Below are 24472 nucleotides of genomic sequence, written 5' to 3' on the forward strand. Positions count from 1 at the left end.
ACCACATTTTAATCTAAGAAAATAACTATTAGTGAGTTGAAATCTTTATCACCAATAACCTATGAGACACTAGGGTCAAGTAGTAGCTACTAGAGAAAAACTGCCAAACTTACAACGTTTTTAAGTCCATTTACAGCCATCCACATAAGGGTAATGTTTTAAAGGGCCTTTGCCTCTATGTACTTAATAGTCCTGTTAACTTTGCTAAAAAAAATAATAATAATTTTGTTTTCCTCAAATAGCGCTTTCCAGTCTTAATTAAGAAACTCTTAATAAAAATTAACCATAGCCCTAACAAATAAAAGTTAAAAATAAAAAAGCACTCACCAAAAAAAACAAACAAAAAAAGAAACAAAAGCAAAGCAAAACACAAAAAAGCAATGACCGCTTGGCTTCCCACTTTACACTGTGGGTACTCAGAGTTTGAAACTCACTGCTCAAGAGTAATTACTGTATTTTAATTTTGACAATAAAGATTTCATGTCTATGTCACCCACTAGTTGCCTTTAAGTATTCTGATTAGGAAAGCTAAAAGCTGTAAGTCAAGAGCAAGACTACTCCAATCAAAGATAAAGATGTGAGCCATCATTAGCAGTTCTCATTTTAGCATAAATGTACAAAATTGCACTTACAGGTTAAATTGTAAATAAAGGACAACTTACCATGATGTTGCATCAAAGTTCATTTGTAAGTCAGTTGCTTCCCATTAAAATATTATAAAATGTCTTACAGTTCCTATGCTGGTCTGTAAAAGTTATAACTTTACAATACAGTACTACCCACCTTTTCTAACCCTGACCCTATGAAAAAAAAAACAATAAAAATTTGGACAGAGTGGAAACACATCTTCCCAGTCCTAGCCAAGACAATAACAAATAACTCCTTACTCCCTCCTACAGAGAGAAGGGAGGAATAGGGAAAAGATCAGGGGAAGGTCCTAGAAGTATTACAACACTGCTGCTGCTGCTAAGTCGCTTCAGTCGTGTCTGACTCTGTGCGACTCCATAGACGGCAGCCCACCAGGCTCCCCCATCCCTGGGATTTTCCAGGCAAGAACACTGGAGTGGGTTGCCATTTCCTTCTCCATTACATGAGAGTGAAAAGTGAACGTGAAGTCACTCAGTCATGTCCGACTCCTAGCGACCCCATGGACTGCAGTCTACCAGGCTCCTCCATCCATGGGATTTACCAGGCAAGAGTACTGGAGTGGAGTGCCATTGCCTTCTCCAAGGTAGAAAAAGATGGGCCTTCGAGAAAGGGGATCCTGCAACCTCCACTCTTGGCTAGGTCTAGTGGGCCAGAGAAAGAGCTGAAGGTGCCCAATCCCACTAGAAGGAGAGAGGAACCACGAAATGTATGGCATTTCCTACAGTGGAGAGGGGGAGGGAGTTCCTTAAGTCCAATGTTTTTGGTTGAGGAACCTTTTTTTCAACAAAATTCATCCTCTTTTGCATTTCTTTAAGATTTTAGTAAAGGCTTCTTGTATAAGAACAGTATATGCTGATAAAAAAGACATACAGGCGTACCTCAAGAAATACTGTGGGTCAGATTCCAGACCACAGCAACAAAAGGAACATCACAATAAAGCAAGTCCAAGGAACTTTTTGGCTTCCTAGTGCATATACAAGTTATATTTACTCTACAGTGTAGTGTATTAAGTGTGCAGCAGCACTGTGTTACCAAAAAAAAAAGTACATACCTTAATTTAAAATGTGTTGGCCAGAAAGTTCATTCAGGTCCTTCCCTAACATCTTACAGAAAACCTGAATGAACTTTTTGGCCAACAACATTTAATTGCTAAAAATGCTGATCATTATCTGACAATGCAGGACTGCCACAAACTTTCAATTTGTTAAAAACAACAATATCTGTGAAAGCATAATAAAGCCGAGTATAACAAAATGAGGCATGTCTGCATGTGAGCCAGCCAAGAACAATGAATTTCTCACTCTATATCATTAGACAGACCTCCATGAAACTCCCATGAATAAAAATAATTAACAAATTTCTAACCCTTGGAAGGGGAAAATATCCAAATACACTTAAAATGATAAGAGTAAAAACCTTAAAATAGATAAATTATATGTCCCAACAGAGAAAACTTCACAGAAATTATCAAGAAAATAATGATATTAATCATTAAGTTCTGCTTTTTTCCAGCTACAGAATACCATTAACAGATATGGAATATGGCTCTATTAACAGTATGGCTCTATTAACACAATTTAAGAGTCAAGTCACTGGTCTTTTTCTTCCTCAGAAAGTTATTACTCTTTCACTCACTCCTATACTTTCTTGATCTCCTTTACTTTTACCACTCTGTTGACCTATAGAAATATCCATAACCTAGTACCACTGAGTTTCTGCTACACTGCCTTCTTCATACATGAAACAATTTCCTTCTCTTAGACATGAACTTGCCTTACTGTACAGCCTTGGATAAAGAGTAAAACCATATTCTAAAAGGAGTTTTGCAATCTAATAATAATAGGGAAGTATACACCAGTACAGCTAAAAGTATAGTTTACTAGTCTAATTAAGAATATCTGCAATTAGAGATCACCATTCTGTGTGAGGTAAATCAGAAAGAGAAAAACAAATACCATACAATAACACTTACACGTGGAATCTAAAATATGATAAAAACGAACCTATCTATGAAAAACAGAAATAAAATCAGGGACACAGAGAACAGTATGGTGGTTGCCAAGGGAAAGGGGGTGGGAGAGGGCAGGAGTGGTAGTTTGGGATTAGCAGATGCAAACTGGTATGTCTAGAATGGATAAACAAGGTCCTACCGTAGAGCATAGGAAACTATATTCAACATCCTGTGACAAACCACATGAAAAAGAATGTACATATACGTATAACTGAGTCACTTCAGCTGTCCAGAAGTAATCAACACAACACTGTAATCCAACTACACTTCAATAAGAAATAAATTTTAAAAAAGAATATCATATTTTCCTATCCCATTGCCTCAACTCCTTGATTAGCACAGGAAATTAAGACTAAACTGAGCTTGCTGATGAAGTTCAACAAAGAACATACTGGTCCTTTTTGCCCTCCCCTGAAATCCTCCTTCTCTAATACTCCCAACAAACATGCACACACACTCTTTTCTATGTCTTCTCTTCAGAGAGTATGAATATGTATGTACATATACATACAATTAGGATCCACTGTATCCATTTTCACATTTCAGTAACAGCTCCCTCCTCATCTTAAAGAAGACAATAAAACTTACCATGTTCGACCTGATTCTTAGGTTACTTTCAATCAAGTTTATATTTTGAGATCCCCTTTGCACCACACACAACATATTTTTAAAAGAACATTAAAATGAGAGAGCCATGCTCAAAAATAAGATAAACAGAATAGAAAACAGTTCTAATGAGGTGGATGAAACTGGAACCTATTATACAGAGTGAAGTAAGCCAGAAGGAAAAACACCAATACAGTATACTAACACATATACATGGAATTTAGAAAGATGGTAACAATAACCCTGTGTACGAGACAGCAAAAGAGACACTGATGTATAGAACAGTCTTATGGACTCTGTTGCAGAGGGAGAGAGTGGGAAGATTTGGGAGAATGGCATTGAAACATGTAAAATATCATGTATGAAACGAGATGCCAGTCCAGGTTCGATGCACGATACTGGATGCTTGGGCCTTGTGCACTGGGACGACCCAGAGGGATGGTATGGGGAGGGAGGAGGGAGGAGGGTTCAGGATGGGGAACACATGTATACCTGTGGCGGATTCATTTTGATATTTGGCAAAATTAATACAATTATGTAAAGTTTAAAAATAAAATAAAATTAAATTAAATTAAAAAAACAAAACAAAAAAAGAATAGAAACAAAGTTGAAGCACAATACAATAGGTGCCATTAGAACTGCAAGTTACTCCTATGTTTCAGGTCCCAAAGTGGGTGGAGGCAGCTCTATCACCAAGAGTACAAAGGCTTAAAGGACTTCATTTGATGCAGAGTACTAGAGAAAGGCAACTACTTGAAATCTAGATCTGGGGTAATACTTCCCAGACCTTTTGGGGAACAAAAATGCAACTTTACCAGCACTTTCAGCACCATATGTTCCCTTTTCCCAACCTGAAGAAAGAAAAATTTCTGCCAATTCTTTACACTAGTTAATTCTTAGAAAAGTCAAGAACAGAACACCTTAAGATAAAAAATCAACTTCTAAAACTAAAAATTAGTTGCAAGTATGTATTTACTAGATAAAACTTCATTCTTAAGTATACTGCTATAATTAAAGCAACATCTAATAGTAACCATTATTTCTGATGAATACCAGTGAAATTTCTAAACTCTGAAACTTGGACAAAAACTCAAGAAAATCTTAACCATGGTAAATACAAAAACAAACAAACATTAAAAATATGACAGCAGAAATTCTCACCTGTGTTTTGACTGCGACCTTTTCCTTCGAGAACGGGATTTTGAGCTAGACCTGGATTTTGAACGAGTGTGGGAACGAGATCGACCGCCTTTTCTTTCATTGCTCTTTCCAGACTCTGGGAGGAAAAAACCACTTTGCAGTGTAAGCTCAGAACAATTAAAGATCCCAGTTAATAATCAGGCACAAGTGGAATGTACCACATATAGTGCAAGGGGCCTACTCTCTGTACATCCTCCTCCTGTGCAATTATCCTTCAGAAACATCCAAGAAAGTCATTGCATAAACTCGTTGAGTGCAGCCACCCTGCAGCAGTACATATAAACCAGATGATTATAAACAGCTGTTCGTAGTATTTTGTTGCTGCCATAATGTACGATTATAACATGTCTGTAATTCCTATGACAGTGATTTTAAATCCTTTTTCCATTTATTTTCCTAGAATTGAAGTTTAAGTTCTGAGTGCTAATTTGAAAATTTGCTCAAATGTAAACCATCTAGACATTTTTAGGTTGGATTTTTATAGTTAGCAACACAAAAGATTGAAGAGATGTTCCTTTACCTTGCTAAAATAGTCTCTATTTTTCCTAAATTGTGGTCTCTGTTGTCTATTTTTAAAATTAAAACTTTGAAGGAAAAATGAAATCTGCTTAATCGTAACATTTAAAATATATTTATTCTTGTCTTTAGTCTCACAAAAACATTTATACTTTGCTTTAAGCAAATCAGTTCTGTACACTGATTTTGCTATTAAAATATAAAGAACTGATTTAACTCAAGCTAATGTACCTCAATTCAGTATCATGGAAAAAGACATTTGTGCTAAATAGTTCTTCAACCTTTGGTGCTAGTTAAGTCACTTACACTTTGAGTTTCAGTCTTCTTATTGTAAAATGAAGGGACTGAACAGATAATTTCTAAAATTCCTTTCAGTTCTAAGAGTCTATGATCATCAACTATGACCTATGTAACAACGCTGTGGCCTTACCTGGTTCGATAGCTGCTGAGATAAAGGACTGAGCCTCTCGTACTCGCTTCATTACTTCTTCTAACTCCTTAGCTGCAGCCTGAGGTGTCATCTCAGGGGGTTTTACTATTGCATTGTTGGAGTGATTTATTCTAAATTAAAAATATTAGCATATCACAAATACACACCATATTTTACAAAACCTGAAACAATTAACTGCTTATAAGGTACACATATTTACAAATCTGAGGACATCTCAAAAGCACATGAAGAATAATATAGCTAAATATAGAATAACCAAAACCAACCTCAGAACCATGATTCATCTCATTTCCATCTGCCATCATCTCTTGCTAACCAAGGCAAAAGCAAGGGGAAAAATAAAAAGAAAAACTGAACCCTAGCTAACTTCTTTGACAACCTGAACAGACCAGGACAACAGCTTTACCACACAGCTTAGAATTAAAATACATTAAAATGGTAACACCAGTATTAAAATGAGTCATTTCTATTCTTAGATTATAAATAACTCTCCCTTCATCGCTAAGAGTGGTTTCTCTGAGGCACATAAATGAATTTGGTGTGTCTCACTTTAGCATGGTGAAAAGACAAGCATTCACTAAGAACATCATTTCTTATCCTCTAATAGCAGACTCCTGACCAAACTGCATAGTTAAGATCGTTATCTACAGAATTCAAATAAAACTGTCACCTCAATAATCTACATGAAATAGAATTTCTCGTCTTGAGTATCTAAAAGGTTCTATCAATTTTTCACTTTGCAAACAAGAATGCAAGCAAGCCTTAAAATGTTTAATTTTTAAACATTTCTGAGATTCTGGATTTACCAAAATTCTATTTCTATATTACTATAAATTCAATTCATATGTTAGACTGCCCATTAGTCTATCATAATAATGCAAAACTAACCTGACTTGTTAAAGCCTATGGAAAAAGAGCTACAATCAATATGTATGGTATAAATATGCTAGTATTAAACTAGACCTTATAAACTAGAAAGTAACATGTCTTCAAATGTGACTTTAAAAGCTAAAATGGTAAATATCTCATGTGTTTCATTTATACTTAACACAGTCTTCCTTTCCACAAATTGCCAATTACTATTAAAAAGAAAAAAAAAACTTAATTACATAAAAAACACTTAAAAATTTTTCAGAATCATTAAAATTTCTTTGTTTAGTGTTTCTTACTTCAGTGGCCTGTCTCCAAACATAACTCCATTAAAAGCAAGGGCCCTTGGTACAGAATTTTGGTCTGCAAATTCCACAAAAGCAAACCGAGTTGGCTGAGTCTCATCACCTGCCATCCGAACAAACTTCACTTCTCCAACTTGTTTAAAAAATTCAAGTAGCTGATCAGCTGTGGTTGTCTGAAGAAACAAAGTAACAGTTTTAATAAAGTATATTCTTCTTAAAAAAAAATCTGGTAAATATTACTTTACCAACTGATATGATTTTTAAGAAAGGGGAAAAGATAAAAGGTCCCAACACTCGATTTCTTCTTCTATTAGTTACCTGGGAATTCAAATTGCCAACATAGACTGTTCTCCTAATTTCATCAATTTTAGAAGGATCCACATTCCCCATCAGTGGTGGCTGTGGTATCTCTCCAAGGGTTGCAATGTTGGGGTCTAGGGCTGCTGCTGGTATAGCTCCCAAACTGCTAAGGGAAACGCCCAGCTATAAAAAATAAACATAGCAGGTATTTTCTGTTAGTGTCAAAATTACCATTATCAAGAAATCCAAAGAGGGGATAATGTATACATATAGCTGGTTCATTTTACTGTTCAGTAGAAACACATTATAAAGAAACAACACTCCAATAAAAGTTCACTTAAAAAACAAAACAAGCAAACAAAGAAACATTACCAGCCTCTCGTCTTGAAGAATACTGATCAATTCAGTAAGACTGGGAAGAGACTAGGGACTCCTAATTTAAGCCAGGTATACATCTGAATTAATCAGAGTAAGGTCACAGTGGTTTTCAATGTAACAAGAATGTATTTCTTAATGTATTTCTTAACTATCTGGGTATTTTCATTCTAAACTTAACATTAAAAACAAACAGTGAATTCTTACTATTTTTTTTTCTATTAAATGGTAGTTTTAGTAATTGAGAATTCTATTCTTTTCTGTTGACCAATCATGATACAATGATATTAACTGAATAATAGTTACATAGTCACAATAGTAAAAGATCAGTTTTCACAATCAATAGCCAGACAAAAAGTAAAAGATAATTACAACTGCAAGCCGTAAGGGAAGCTTGATTAACCTAACAATATAAAATAATTACATACAACTTGGGGGATTAAGTACAGTGACGTGCTGAGTGGAAGTGTGTACGTGCACATGTTCTCATCTGTCCAGCAAGTCTGTCTTTGGTTGGTGCATTTAATCCATTTCCATGTAAAGTAATTATCACTATGTATGATCCTATTTGGCCTTTTACACAGTTCATGACGTTCTCATGGCAAGTACACTGGGTGGCTTGTCATTCCCTCCTCCATGCTGAAGCTGAAGCTACAGTATTTTGGTCATCTGACACACACAGACGACTCACTGGAAAAGTCCCTGATGCTGGGAAAGATCAAGGGCAGAAGAAGAGGGTGTCCGAGGATGAGATGGCAGGATGGCATCACCGATGCAATGAACATGAACTCAGGCAAACTCTGGGAGATGGTGAGGGACAGGAAGGCTAGGCGTGCTGAAGTCCACGGGGTCACAAAAAGTCAGATAGGACTGGGCGAGTGAACAACAGTGATCCTATTACCATTTTTTTTTTTAGCATTTTCTTAACTGTTTTGCATTTATTCTAGTAGGTCTTTTCTTTCTCGTGTTTCCTGCCTAGAGAATTTCCTTTAGTATTTGTTGTAAAGCTGGTTTGGTGGTGCTGAATTCTCTTAACTTCTGCTTGTCTGGAAAGCTTTTCATTTCTCCATCAAATCTGAACAAGAGTCTTGCTAAGTAAACTATTCTTGGTTATAGGTTCTTCCCTTTCATCACTTTAAATGTATCACACCATTCCCTTCTGGCTTGTAGAGGTTTCTACTGAGAAATTAGCTGATAACTTATGGGAGTTCCATTTTATCTTATTTGTCATTTTTCCTTTCTTTTACTATTTTATCTTCGTTTTTAATTTTCATCATTTTGATTACTATGTGTTTCAGTGTGTTCCTCCTTGGGTTTATCCTGCCTGAGACTCTTTCTGCTTCCTGGACTTGGTTGACTACTTCTTTTTCCATCTTAGGGAACTTTTCAGCTATTATTTCTTCAAATATTTTCTCAGGTCCTTTCTCTCTTTCTTCTTCTGGGACCCCTATAATGAGAATTAAATGGTGCATTTAATGTTGTCCCAGAGGTCTCCTAGGTTGTCTTCATTTATTTTCATTCGTTTTTCTATATTCTGTTCTGTGGCAGTGGTTTCCACTATTCTGTCTTTCAGGTCACTTATCCATTCTTCTGCATCAGCTATCCTATTAATTCCCTCTAGTGTATTGTTCCTCTCGGTGTATACTTTAGTTCTTCTAGTTTCTTGGGAAACATTTCTTGCATCTTCTCAATCTTTTCTTCCACTCTTTATCCAAGATCCTAGATCATCTTCACTATCGTTATTCTGAATTCTTTTTCTGGAAGGCTGTCTATCTCCACTTCATTTGCTTGTTTTTCTGGAGTTTTACCCTGTCCATTCATGTGAGACAAAGCCCTCTGCTTTTTCATCCTGGTTAACTTTCTATGGTGTGGTTTTGGTTCTAGCCACTGAGGTATTGTGTTCTTGCTTCTTCTGTCTGCCCTCTGGTAGATGAGACTAAGAGGCTTGTACAAGCTTCCTGATGGGAAGGACTGGTGGCAGGAAAAACAGGGACTTGCTCTGGTGGGCAGGGTCATGCTCAGTAAAATTTTAATCCAATTACCTGCCAATGGGGGGTGTTTGCGCTCCTTCTCTGTTTGTTGTTTGGCCTGAGATGACACAGCCAAACATGGGCTCTATGGTTGGGTTAATCATGACGTCCAAGAGGACTTACACCAAAGGGCCCTTTCCAGGACTGCTGCTGCCTGTGTCCCCATCCCCACGGCATGCCACTGCCAATCCACACCACCACAGCAGACCCTCCGACACTAGCAGGCAGATCTGGTCAGTCTCCTGTGGGGTCACTGCTCCGTCCCACGGGGTCTTGGCATACACAAGATTTTGTTTCTGCTAAGAGTGGAGTCTCTGTTTCCCCCAGTCCTGTGAAGTCCTGTAATCAAATCCCACTGGCCTTCAAAGTCAGATACCCTGGGGAATCCTAGTCTCTTTGTTGGATCCCCTAGCTGGGAAGCCTGACGTGGGACTCAGAACCTTCACAACAGTGGAGGAACTTCTTTGCTATTACTATTCTCCAGTTTGTGGGCTGCCCACCTGGTGGGTATGGGATTTATCGTCATTGTGCCCCTCCTACCATCTCATTGTGGCTTCCTGTCTTTGGACGTGGAGTATCTTTTTTTGGTGGGTTCCAGCGTCCTCCAGTGGATGGTTGTCCAACAGCTAGCTGCAATTTTGGTGCTTTTGCAGGAGATGAGTGAATGTTCTTTTACTCTGCCATCTTGAACTGGAAACCCTGTCAATTCTTACCTATTTGCAGTAGTTTTTAGTTTAAACATTAAGAAACATACTTTAGTGTGAATTTAAACTTAAAAAGATAGATCTGAGAATCTGAAAATGAAACATTCTACAGAATCATGAGAAGACTTTTTAAGAAACAAAAACACGCTACTTTCATTTTCACCTGTGCAATTTAAGTCAATTAAGTTAACCAACTATATAGTGTTATACTGTTGCAAAACTACTAAAATTTTAACAATGCTTTCTAAAGGCAAAACTACTAGTTTATGAAATCAGTATCACTTATGCTTGTCGTAGCAACCCATGTGTGATCTTTTTAAAACATCAAATCAAGTTTTATCTCTGCTTAAAACCCTTTAGAATAAAATTCAAACTTCCTTCTGTGGCCTAAAGAGCCTTACATAAGCAGTGCCCTTACCTGCCCCTCTAATCTCAAAACAACTACTACCCTACCTCCTTAAACCCCTACCCTGCCACCAAACCATTCTGTACCTTGAACACACAAGTTTTTCTCACTCAGGGCTTTTTACCTGGCATTCCATCTACCCTAAAAAGCTCTTCCCCGAGTTTCTGCTGGCTGAACTCTTCAACCATCAGGTCAGTCATCCTCTCCAAGTTTTCCCTGACCTTATGGAGAGCCACATTTCCTCTCTACTGCATCACTGTTTTTTCCTTCATAGTTTTTATTAACATAATCTGTGGTATCTTGCTGCTAACAGACCTTAGATTTGTTGCTATCATCATTTCCAATTATCATAACATTGTAGAAAATATCTTTAGTTCAAAATGCATGAATGATCTAGCCTCTCTCCACATGTTGCCTCTAATGACACTCCTTTTTCTCCTATCTCATCTCTGATAGTCTAACATTCAGATGATTGAGGGTCCCACCTTCAATTTTTTCCTACTGTGCAAGAGAATTATTATATAAACTAAGCTAAATCACAAGTATGAGTCTTGTTAGTTCTGCATGGATTTAAAACAGACTTTTCCAGGTATTCCTTCTCCACTGGGACGTATAATTATAGATCTGGAGTGGGATTTTCCAAATCATCTAACTCAAGCCCTTTGTTTCTCAAATGTAAAGACCATTCAGTCTTTTTTTCTTCAGAAAACTTTTTTTGTCTCTGTCTTCTTTGCACCTTACCATTCTTCAACACTTGTGCCATTTGACATGGTAACCATCGATTACACAGAGCTATCTGAATTTTAATTAGAATTCAGTGCCTCAGTCACACCAAATTTCAAGTGCTCAATAGCCACACGCTGCTAATGGTTTCTATACTACATAGTAGAGATTCAGACATCTCCATCATAGCAGAAAGATCTACTGGATATGGCTGCTCTGTAACAATACAACTACCCTTCTTTAGATTAGTCTCTATTCTGGCCCTGGTCCAAACAACCTAAATATTGGGTTAGCCAAAAAGTTTGTTCAGGTTTTTCTGTAAGATGTTATAAAAAACCCACACAAACTATTTGGTCAACCCAATACTTAAAAGAGTGCCCTTTCAGTCTTTGAGAGGATAAAGATGATCTGGACTCCCAATATAAAACTTCTGCCTTCTGAATATAAAACCCAATATAAAACCTCAACCTCCCTGAAGATTACATAAACTTAATCTTAATCTCCCTATTAAGTAGAAACCTTATGAAAGGTTTCATTCACTCTTATCAAAGAGTGAATCTTTTTAATGTCTAGAAATGTTCTAGGCAGAGAATAAATAAATATTCCAAGGCAGAAATATATTTGGTATATCCAAAGACAAGGTCAGTATGACTGAAGCAGAGGGGAAACAAGTAGGGAAAAAAGGCCCGAGAAGTAGCCAGGAGCCAAATCACAATGGGCCACCTTTCCCGTGTTTTATAACTTCATGAAGTTATATAATAATAGATATCTACAGCTGAATTAAAAGGAATCATTTCTCATCAAAGCAACAAATTAAATAATAAAGACGTTATACTGTTGATAAATAAACCTAAAAATATTCAAAATAGCAAGACAGTATTTTCTGAGGAGGGGGGGAAAAAGACAGTAATTCAGGAATTAATCTTAAAAATACCAAAACATACCCAAACTCAAATTTCTAAAAAGTCCAATTCAAATGATCAGATGTTAAAATAAAAGGCACTTTCCCTCCATGGATCATAACACAGGTCTCCAGTAGAACAATGGCATGTAAAAATCCTAAAATCTTGCACTTCCAAGTTTCAAAAATCACTTCTAAAACTTGGATAAATTAAGTAACTATAATCATAAAGTTTACTGATTCACTCCTTAATAACCCAGTACCACAAAGCTAAACACAACTTTCAATTAAAGTGAGTTTTGCATTTTGTCTTGGGTTTATTTTTGCAGAAAAATGACTCTTCTTTTAAAATGGCCAGAATCTTTTATATATACCAAGAACTCAGTAACAGCACGTCTTTTTTTTAACACCACTTGGAAATCACAGAGGAAGCATTAAATTATACTTAGTTAACGAGAAACTATTTTTACCATGTTACATTTTCTCAGTATCAGACAAAAGCTTCTCTGAGATGTTTTTTTTCCATTATCAAGGTAGTAAATTATTTCATATTTTTCAAATGAATTTAGTCCTCCTGAACTGGGAAATACAGGTACCTAGACTCTCCAATTCCTCATGCTATCTACAATGCTGGGTTTCAGTAACTGATGTACTAATGAAGAATAAACTTCAGTTCTCAAATTTAAATGAATCCCCAATTACTTCATAAACAATTCCAAAAGGCATTTCAGGTCAGTGACGAGGAAAAAATTAGGCAGACATTTCAATCAAATCCTCTCCATTAAAAAAACTGTATTTAAAAAAGAAATTTAAAAAAATTAAAAAATAAATAAATACATAAATAAATAAAAATAAAAAAGAAACAGTGACTTGCCTGGTGGTCCAGTGGCTAAGACTCTGCGCTCCCAATGCAGGGAGTGTAGGTTCAGCCCCTGGTTGGGGAACTAAGACGCCACGTGCTGGGTGACGCAACCAAAAAATAAATTAATAAAAATAAAATAGAAATAGTTTTCTAAGCTCTTTACAAAAAAAAAAGAATTTTCTAAGCTCTTTACTTAGCCGATTACACAGTTAAATGTTTACCCCTTTTAAAAGAGGGTGTCTCATCTCATACTCACTGTAGTTAAGGGATTTGGAGTCGGTATGGGAAGCAAGCCTGCACCAGGCATCAGACTCGTCATGGTTGGAGCAGGAGCCAATAAAGAGAGGGCTTTAGCTTCCTCTGGGATTTTACCTGCAGAGGCAAGTTCCAAACATTACAGAAAGCAGAAACACCACACAACTTTACACTATGATTTTACAATTACCCTTGCACTTAAAAAATAATAATAATAAATGAATCTATCAGATCCATATAAAGAAATAAATAAGAACTTAAGTCTTTCCTTTTACCCTGCTCTACTAGGAAAAATAAAAGTGAGCAAAATTTCAAAGACTAACAATCTCATTAATGGAATATTATTTTAAAAACTGAATAATGTAGACAATTATTTAACACTTTGAGCTATGGGTCACCTGTACTGGAAACTTAATGTTCATGAACCAAACGATATCAAGCATGGACGCTTTTCCAGGACGGTGTTTTCGCGGTGATCGAAAGTTGTGTTACACATGACAACCGTTCGTGTTGGCTGCATCACTAATAGCACACAGAACATCAGATACAGAAAAGAAGAACATTTTTTAAAGTTTAATCCCCAGAAATGGCAAATAACCAAATTAGTCAAAAAAAAGAAAAAGAAAAAAACAAATATGTGCGAATTGAAATTTATTCCCGAGTGTCCCTATCCTGTTAATTTAAACTACCTACTTGGGATGCAAACAATTTTGATAATCTTCCAATAGATTCCATTTAATTTCAAGTAGACAGAAAAAAACAAAAGCTACTGCATGTAACCAGCTTCAATTGAAAAGGAAGCCTACACCCATTCAGTTAACAAGGCATCTCACCAACAATGTCAGAGATGACCAAAAGAATCCAGTTCCAAAGAATATATATGTCTTGGGAAACTATCATTTTTGAAAATAACTAAAAAAACTTTCCTGAGTCTCAGGAAACTTCTTAAATTACTGACTTTTACAACCAATTTATGTATACTTATCTGAAGAGGGGTGGTTAATGCCTAAATGTCTTCCTTAAGCAGCTTAAGTGCCTAATAATAATAACAGTAACATTAAAATAATCCTAGACACTAAGAAGAAATCCCTACAAGTAAAAAAATGAAAATTTACTCTGAATTAAGTCCATCAATTTGCCACATTTAATTACTGAATTCTAATCAATCAGTTTTGATAAAGACTATGACTTTCACACATTTTTTTCTGCTTTCTCTTAACTCTTTGAAAAAGAAAACTTCTAAGAAAAATTGACTATACATAGCAATTTCAGAAGAACTACTCATATATAATTATGTTATTTGACCAAACATTTCTATTATGAATTCTTCAAAGTAATTTAAAACACTGTACAAAGTCACATCAAATTGCAACTAGCATATGGAGTAAATTTTCAAGAAAGCACAATGCTGGGTTTCAGTGGTAAAATTCTACTTAATACAACCAGATGTGCAGGGATAAATCTCTAAAAAAACTTATTGAATGCACTTCTAAATGTGGATGGAATTCAAGGTGAATTTTAAAATTTGCTTTAAATAGTGGTTATACCTTATTCACAGGAATAGAAAAATTACACTTTCTTAGCTTTAGCAAATGTCTATTTATTCTAAGTCTATATAACCTTAATTTACTAATTTCAAAAACAAAGTCATTTTATTATTTCAGTAAATACTGCATAAGCACAGATTTTAACATGCATAAAGATTAAAAGGTGGGAGGATCTTACTTGAAGACATCAAATAATAATTTATTTTGTATTTATTAGTTACTAGCATTAAGACATGTATCTGTATATTCACATATATACTATACTATTTACATTGGTATCAAACCTGTTTTATCTTGTGAAAATAAGTATTCTTTCTTTTTTAAATATTTGTAAAACCTGAACACATCTTGATAAATCAACTGAGGTCCTAAGGTACAAATCCTATGCTCTACTACCCTAATTCATGTACCTAAAAAAATTCCAATTTAGTAATGTCTCAATTTAAGATTACCTGTTGATTAAATAAGCAAAACTATACACACAAAACAGTGCAGGAAGACTATACCAACAAAAAGGGTATTTAACCTAGGCCAAAAGTTGATTACTTAAAGTCATTCGCTTTTGGCTTAAAAAGTTGTCAGTAGGATATCTGACTTTCACTGCCTCTCACAACATAATGAACTATTTTAAGTATTAAGTCTAACTAAAAGCACAATATTTATTATTCTTATTACAATTAAAGATAATCTAAAAATCCCATTGCTTAATTTCCAAGAAAATTCTACCAAATTTATCCTCCAAATATTATCAGAATGTATAAAAGCATAAAGCAAATTAAGTACTTAGCATTTTTCCCAAACTGTACTCATCAAAGACAACTGAGAGGAAAACAGTGAGTGTCTCTCATGCATCCTAATCTCAGAATCTACTTAGAAACAAGTTATCTCTGAACATTTTTCAACCAAAGATTCAAGCAAAGAAATACACACGCAAGTAAATATTCAACAGTTTCTCAAGTATTCATTCCCCACATAGGCAACTAAAAGTGTTTTGTTTTTAAATCAATGCTATTTTCTACAATAAATAACTATCATAAAAGTGAAAAGTCTCTTCTTGTTCTCTACCCTCAGAATGTTATAAGAAATTTACTTATTTTCCTTGATGATTGTGTATGCCTAAAATTCCAAGGGAGAAGGACGAAAATTCAAAGTTATTAGTTGGTCTTTATGAGAGTTGCAGACTTGGCAGAAAACTGCAAAAATGTTACACTGAGATCAAAAACATGCTCCTAAATAAGAATCTCACCACTGTTTTAGTGTTTCGGGAACAAAATGTACCCGATCAGTTTATAAACACCAATTGAAACTAGCACTGAGCTTCATGAAACTGTATACTAATTTACTGTGAAAACTTATTTTATGTTGAGGATGAGTTCTACTAATCATCTCCCAATATAATTTGCAATGCAATGTTATGAACTCTTAATGGAATACCATTTACAAAGAACTGGAAAACCAGCTCACAAGTTAAAGTGAAAGAGATTTAACAAAACAAAACAAAACAAAACAAAAAAAAAGGGACAAAATAAAGAAAAAGAAATGAAATTAAAGTAAAACAATAAAAAACAGAGACAGGGCGTCCATCTTCTGCGGTTCAGACTCCGATCTCATTTCCCCAATGAAGGTTTCACTTGACGGCAGGTTTAGTGGCATGGCAAACAATGCCTAACTCAGGCAAGTGTAACAGGTCTGCCTTGGCCAGTCTAGTCATCTAATAATGCACAAATATCACATAGAGAAAACATACAAAACCAAATTAATAGTCAAAATCCATCTACCAGAAAATGTGGACATAAACTTATGACTGATGATTAGGTTGACACCCTATCTTTGACCTTATCTTTTCTAAGTGTTAACATTTATAAAAAGAAATCTGAGATGCACGCAACAACAAAAAGAGGTCATACCTGGACAAGTATAATGAAAGTAAAACATTTTATTTTGAAGTGGCATGTTTTATTAACAATAGCTAACGCTTAATATGTGTGAAACTATTACACATCCAACCTTAAACAGCTTAGGATCTTCTCACAATACTACAGTCTGAATTAAAAACAAACAAAAAAACAGCAAATTGAAAGAAACTGAAAAAAAAGTCTTACAACTTTTTGCTATGGTTCTTTCACTTCTTTCATAATGCTGTTTCTATACCATCAAGGAAAGAATACAATCAGTGAAGTAAATAGAAGACTGCTTACGGAGCAGCAGTACAGCTGCTCTTACAGAACTTACTCCACTGGAACTCTTTCCTTTGATTTACTTCTAATTTACTTCCCTATCTTTAATACAATACATTATTACTTTGCTTGCAGTGCATAATCAGATCTTTCAGTAGCTCACTGTGACATTCTTCAGGTTCTATGAATTCATCTCTGTTGTACTAGTTCAATGAAAAATGTGTATCTGAATGTTTTTCCAGTATCAATTATTTTATAGGTTCGTGTTCTAAAATACAACTAAACTGGAATAAAAACATGAATTTTCATGTTCAAAAATAGCGAAATTTTGTCTCAAAATGTTAATACTAAAAATATTCGAGTCATTACAATAAATATGCAGTTAATTCTATCAAGTAAAACAGATAAAAAAAGGAACCTCTATATGCCCATAATCTTGAACATTTATAACAAACAATGGTCACTTTTCAAATATTTGAAAAATCCTATGGGAATACAGCAAGGTTCCAGCAGAGCCACACTAACAAAATTCTTCCTTCCAGTTCAATAATAAGCTAAAAATCACACAAGATCTGTGCTGCTGGTGGCATAATTTTTTGATACAATTAATATTCCTATTAATAAACCTTCTACTTATTTTTTTCCCATGCAGTTACTTGGTATGAAATTGGTATGAACTTGGTGTGCAAACTAAACCATTACCAGCTCTTTTCTCACCTTGTTCTCCAATTGTAGGATCGTTGTACGCTTACAGATTAGTAGATAAGAATAGATTTAAGCAAATAATTAACTTCAGTTCATTTTTATTCTCCCTACCCCACTCTAATACCCAGGCATGGGAAAAACACTTTGAAATTTATCTGAAAAACTCCAGAAGGTCCTGTTCTGGGACGTCAAAAATAACATCACTGTATCTGACTGTACTGTTTTTGACATCCCAGAACAGGCATTCTGGAATATGCAAAAACACCTGAAAGGGCAGCAAACTGTTTACTATACACTACTTTAATGGTAGCCTGGTTTCTAAAAATGGTTTTAAAACATTACATATGAAAACTCATTAGACTGTTTCAGGTAAAAATTTTATGTTGTAAAACAGTTACCACAAGCCACCAGTGAAAATATATTTTAAAGACATTTAAATTATAATAACCAATTATAAAATCCATGTACATATGCTACAATCAGTGCTCTGAATAAAAGTTAATTACACACTAGAACTTTCAAATTCAGCACAGCCTATTATATGTTAGTGGCTCTGTAAACTAAGTTACTAAAAAAAATAAGCATTAATAATAATTAGCTCTTAAAGCAGGTTGTCATAAATTAATGAATTACTGTAAGGCCTTTGGCCTTGTTACCCCTTCAAACAACTATTTCCTTGATGGATGCTTTGGAAAATTATTTTCCATTGTTTTTCTTTAATTGCCATCACCACCCCCAACCCTACCTCCACTCCCCCAACCCACCAGCAAAAGAGGTCAGTAAAATAAATTTCAGTTGCACAGCAAACAATTACAGTGAATAAGAAATAATGGTTTCATTAAAAAGGTAAATTACCTTAAGAAGATACTGTAAACCTTAAAATATGAATATTTTTCTTTAACATAATTACCACCTAACCCCCACTTAGCAAAATGTGTACACTGTTTTATTTATAAAATTTCATTAATATTGTATACACAAGGGCAAAGGATCACTTATTTACACATTTTAAATAATTTCCTCTACCAATTTAATTTCAGAAAGCTTGCTTTAAACTTGCAAATACAACAAAGCAAAGTAAACCAAAGAAGGCAAGCAATTTAAAAAATTTTAATGTCTAGCTATAATATCTCAAATATACATAATAAAGTAACCATTTTAATATATTTTATTATTAGGTAAAATCCTTTCCATCTCCCAATTTCATTCTTACACACACATGCCATATCCACTTGCCAATTTCTAGGAAAGCCAGTGGCAGTAATGGACAGGACAGAGATTAAAGTAACTTACAGAATCATATGCGATACCAACCTTCTGCACAAGGAACAACTATCAGAGCTCTGTCAATAAAAACCGTGTTAGTTAGATGCTGGGCCACACCAACACTTGATGGATCACGAAACTTAACATAACATACTTTGGAAGAAAAAGCAAGAGGTGCGTTGCTGCAAGATAAAAAGAAAAACAATTGGACTAATAAACATTAGGCTGGCTTTTTCATTTTCATTTACCATTTCTTTTTTAGATCTTTACATAATCTTACACAATCAAGACAGGAATTTCTGCTGCTAAGGCATGAAATTCCAGAACGTAGTCTTTTAGATCTTTACATAATCAACACAGGAATTTTTGTTGCTAAGACATGAAATACCAGAACTTAAGTCTTTTGATGGTGATTTGCTGCAAAGACTAAAGAGAAATCTAGACAGGCCTACAGCCCTGTTTGTTAAAAATCTGAAACTTAACACATTCTTAACTTTAGTGAAATGTGAAAATAGCTGACTTAACCCAAGGATGTTTAACTGGTGCATCAATCAGCAAAATCTCTTTCATAAAAAAAGCCCCAACTCTCAAGACTTCAAATTTTGTAACTACTTCCAATCCTCCCTAACATGATTCCTGACATTTAAAATCACTAAAAACTTCACAAACATCTAAAAACAATCAGAAAACCTGGAATTAAAATTATTTTGCATATACCAGACTACTTCAGATTAGGCAGCACTGTGGTTTCCCAGACAAACAGTTTTACAAACAAAATTTATATATTTTATAGGTAAAAGAGAATAGATTCTTACAAGTCCTACTAGATTTAATCTGGGCAAGACTACATTAAAAAGAAGCCAGACACAGCACAGATGAAAGCAATTTTTCCATAATATGAATCCATCATGTTAGAGTTCAAAATACACTATATCCTCATAAAGAATCATTTTCTCAACCTACCCGTAACTGTGTTCAACTAAAATCTGTAATTGTCTTCAGCAAGTGAAAAAAGGCACAACCTATATATACATGTATATATAAATGTACAATCCTTGAAAACATTCAATCTGTCACACTAAAAAAGTAAGATCATTTGAAAAATACCAAATATGACTTAGGCAATAATTGTAATTTACTTTAGTTGACAAAACAGGTCAAGGAAGGTGACCACAATCTAGACCTAGTAAAAGGCAAAGATGAGATTTAAAGTCTAATTACCCAATTCCAAATCTCATGTAACCTTAATCATTCAGTTAATCAAGAACTTTAAAGCCACTTTAATGTACTATTTGTAATTTCATAAATATCCATTGCTTCTTAAAATTAAAAACTTAAACATAGCAAAAAATCCACTTTGATAATGGCTAAATGTAGTTATGATATTAACCAAACACTAAGATAAAATATATCTGCATTTAGAACTTGAAACTATATGTTGATATATTATTACTAACATAACTTAATCAGGCTAATTAAAGAAGCTAAAATAAAAATAAAACTCTACCTCTTTTTCACTCAACTGAATTAAGTTCTTTCCTGCCTGCTGCTGCTGCTAATGCTTAAGTCGCTTCAGTCGTGTCTGACTCTGTGCAACCCCAGAGACGGCAGCCCACCAGACTCCCCTGTCCCTGGGATTCTCCAGGCAAGAACACTGGAGTGGGTTGCCATTTCCTTCTCCAATGCATGAAAGTGAAAAGTGAAAGTGAAGTCGCTCAGTCGTGTCCGACTCTTAGCGACCCCATGGACTGCAGCCTACCAGGCTCCTCCATCCATGGGATTTGCCAGGCAAGAGTACTGGAGTGGGGTGCCATTGCCTTCTCCGTCTTTCCTGCCTAAAGCCATCCAATTCAAGCTTCAAGCCAGTCCTTTCAACCTCCCCCTACTCAACACATAAGTGAAGCACTGTATGTATTTGTCATGAGATGATAAACAATCTGTGGGCTTCCCTCGTGGTGCAGTGAAAAAGCCCTGCCTGCCAAAGCAGGAGATGTGGGCTGCATCCCTGGGTTGGGAAGATACCTGGAGAAGGAAATGACAACCTACTCCAGTATTTTTGCCTGTGAAATCCCATGGGCAGAGGAACATGCTGGGCTACAGTCCATGAGGTCACAGAAGAGTCAGACGTGACTTAGCGACTAAACCGCAACAACAAATACATCTTGTGTCCAGACTTCACTTACCTGGGTATTACAAGATCACTAATTCAGGCCTTTCTAAGAGCTCTAAACTCCTATATCTTAGTGCCTGCTGGAATACTGCATGGTGATGGTCACAGGGCCCACCACTGAACTTATTCTTAAATTCATCACCTTCCTCTATACCAATCCAGCACTTTGTCCTAATTCATATCTCAGTTAAGGATACTACCACATCACCTAAGTCAGAAATCTGGGAGTTACTAATGTGACCATCATTAGTACTGTTCACCAAATATTTCCAAATTTCCTTCTGGCTACATAATAAAATTCTATTTCTTTTTTTCCTTGAAGTTAGGTATGGCTGTGCAATTTGGTCAATTAAATATGAGCAGAACTGAAATGTATTCCTATTCAGGAGCTTTAAGGGTCACTGCTCCGTTCTGTCCCTCTGCCACAGTGACCAGCAACATCAAAGAGATGGGTGGCTGATACATCAGCTTCATCACCAACCCCATCAATTTAGTATAAGAAATGATCTTGTTTTTATTAAACTACTGAGATTTATGGGTTTCCATCCTTGATCCTTCGTCCTTCTTTTTCATCCAATTGGTCTTCATATCCTATGAAAATGGCCTCCCAAATATTTGTCACATTAATTCTTAAAACTCAACACTCCAAAAACTACGATCATGGCTTCCAGTCCCATCACTTTCTGGCAGATACATGGGGACACAATGGAAACAGTGACAGACTATTTTCTTGGACTCCAAAATAACTGTGGACAGTGACTGCAGCCATGAAATTAAGACACCTGCTTCCTAGAAAAAAAGCTATGACAAACCTAGACAGCATATCAAAAAGTAGAGACATCACTTTGCCGACAAACATTCGTCTAGTCAAAACTATGGTTTTTTTCCAGCAGTTGTGTACGGATGTGAGAGTTGGAACACAAGGAAGGCTGAGCGCCGAAGAATTGATGCTTTCGAACTGTGGTGCTGGAGAAGACACTTGAGAGTCCTCTGGACAGCAAGGAGATCAAACCAGTTAATCCTAAAAGAAATTAACTCTGAATATTCTTTGGAAGGACTGATGCTGAAGTTCCAATCCTTTGGCCACCTGATGTGAAGAGCCAATTCACTGGAAAAGACCCTGACACTGGGAAAGATAAGAGGGCAGGAGGCAAAGGGGGGGCGACAGAGGATGAGATGGTTGGGTGGAATCACAGACTCAACAGACATGAATCTGAGCAAACTCTGGGAGACAGTCAAGGACAGGGAAGCCTGTCGTGCTGCAGTCCATGGGGTTGCAAAGAGTCAGACACATTTGAGGGACAAAACAACAAATTCTTTCAATATTCTCATTATCAATGCCTTCATTCAAATCCTTATCATTTCTCACTGGGATTACTAACCAATCACACTGCCTCCAATCGCAACTCTTTATTTAACAATCTTCCACAAAAGCTATTAAAATAATCTTTCTAAACCCTAAATTTCTTCATGTCATGCTTCAATCTCCTCAGAGCCATCCTTCTTTTCTTGCCTCATCATTTTAAAAATCCAGGCATAAAAACACTTGCCGTCCCCAGGACACATTCTGTGCCAACAGAGCCGCCTTTGAGCCTGCTGTCTCACTTGGCTATGATATGCTCTTACTCCCCTTCTACTTTTCTTCAAGGCTCAAGTTTCAAAGTCTTCTGGAAAGTCATTTTAAAAAATCAAAGTAACTAAGTACCCTCTTACATGTGCTACCAAGACATCCTATATATTTTCAGCAGTTCCCTTATGTGAAACCCCGAACAGACCTAGCAAGCTTTAAGACACAACTGATTAGTGACACGGCACAAGGGCCCATTTCACCAGCTAACCCAAAACCTATAATTCGGGAGGCCTGACCAAATGAACTTGAACAATCACATTCTTTCTCTTGGGCTGAAAAGTCATGTAGAGTGAGGGTTTGGGCCAGATGCCAGATGAGTGAGTACAGGTCTGCAGAGAAACTGAGTAGATACAGAGAAACAACCAAGCTGACAATAAATCCTGACAGGAATAAGCAGATGGTGGCCTTGGGTGCTGATACCTTCCTGGCTCCCAGTCTCAGTTTCCAGGAGGCCTAGTCTGTATTGTACTACTTAGGGAAATCATCTTTTTAACAATGTCTCTTCCTGAGCTAGATTAGTAACACCTTCTGTCCTTGGCAGCGCGCCACCCCCCCACCCCCGCCCCCCAAAACAAATCTATGATTACAAGGAGCTATGAAGGCCCTAGCAATTGCAACAAGTATAAACTCTTTTAGCACTTGAAGAAACTAACAAGCTACCAATGAAACTATTTCCTAAATTGACAGATCCTTCTGTAAAAGAATGGAAATCTGAATCATCACTGTTGTAAACTGCAAACAATCCCAAATACCCCGCTTGAAACACATCATTTCAAATTTAAAACACCCACAGGAGTAAGAAATGTGGGACTGGTTAATAAACCATATGCTATGGAGATTTCAGAAGCCCAAAACCTGGTAAAAAGATGCCAGTCTGTTCTGAACAGCATTACCGTAAAAGAATGGATCCTAGTGCTAAAAGCAATTTTCTTCACCATCTCCAATTACCTTCCTTAAATGGAGAGTAAAATCAACACAGTATCTACTTTATAAAAATGTAAACATAGAAGCTTTTCAGAAATAGTAACATTCCTTTATTTTGAATATTATAAGCTAAAAAGATCCAGTGTGTGTACATGCTCAATCATCTGGGTCATGTCTGACTCTGTGACCCTATGGACCATAGCTCACCAGCCTCCTCTGTCCATGGGATTCTCCAAGCAAGAATACTGGAGTGGGTTCCCATGCACTCCTCCACGGATCTTCCCAACCCCAGAGAACGAACCTGAGTCTTCTGTGTCACCTGCATTGCAGGCAGATTCTTTACCCACTGAGCCACCTGGGAAGCCAAAAACGATACAGTGGCAGGCCTAAATACAAATATCTCAGCAAACAACTTTGTATTTATATTTATAAATGAATATATTTCCAAACGGAGAAGGCAATGGCACCCCACTCCAGTACTCTTGCCTGGAAAAATCCCATGGACAGACGAGCCTGGTGGGCTGCAGTCCATGGGGTCACGAAAAGAGTCAGACACGACTGAGCGACTTCACTTTCATGCATTGGAGAAGGAAATGGCACCCCACTCCAGTGTTCTTATCTGGAGAATCCCAGGGACAGCGGAACCTGGTGGGCTGCCGTCTATGGGGTCGCAGAGAGTCAGACACGACTGAAGCAACTTAGCAGCAGTAGCAGCAGCAGATTTCCAAATCTTATGTTTAGATTTTTCTCTCTAGTATATCTATGCTGTTAAATAAGGTTTACTTTTTTAAAAATTAAATATGATTATCATTTCAAATGCAATCCTGACCTACAGTTTTAATTTTTAAAAGGGGTTAAATATGTTATTGGTCTAAACATGTTTCTCTAAA

The 24472-nt window shown here is 36.1% G+C and overlaps 1 protein-coding gene across 6 annotated transcripts in view; it reads right to left on the reverse strand.

Moving 5' to 3' along the window:
* SREK1 (splicing regulatory glutamic acid and lysine rich protein 1) overlaps positions 1–24472 on the reverse strand; it is a 45003-nt gene that overhangs the window by 15262 nt on the left and 5269 nt on the right. For 2 of the 6 annotated variants that reach the window (XM_019982854.2, XM_019982853.2), the window contains exons 2-7: positions 18907–19040; positions 13165–13280; positions 6926–7090; positions 6602–6780; positions 5412–5542; positions 4427–4541 (exon numbers count right to left, since the gene is read on the reverse strand). In XM_019982854.2, coding sequence (XP_019838413.2) covers positions 4427–4541; positions 5412–5542; positions 6602–6780; positions 6926–7090; positions 13165–13280; positions 18907–19040 — 840 coding nt within the window. Of the gene's footprint in view, positions 1–4426; positions 4542–5411; positions 5543–6601; positions 6781–6925; positions 7091–13164; positions 13281–13561; positions 19041–24472 lie in introns of those variants that run through there. The other 4 variants (XM_019982856.2, XM_019982857.2, XM_019982855.2 and 1 more) reach the window with 4 other exon arrangements.

Source organism: Bos indicus, chromosome 20 (assembly GCF_029378745.1).
Source record: "Bos indicus isolate NIAB-ARS_2022 breed Sahiwal x Tharparkar chromosome 20, NIAB-ARS_B.indTharparkar_mat_pri_1.0, whole genome shotgun sequence".
Taxonomy (NCBI): domain Eukaryota; kingdom Metazoa; phylum Chordata; class Mammalia; order Artiodactyla; family Bovidae; genus Bos; species Bos indicus.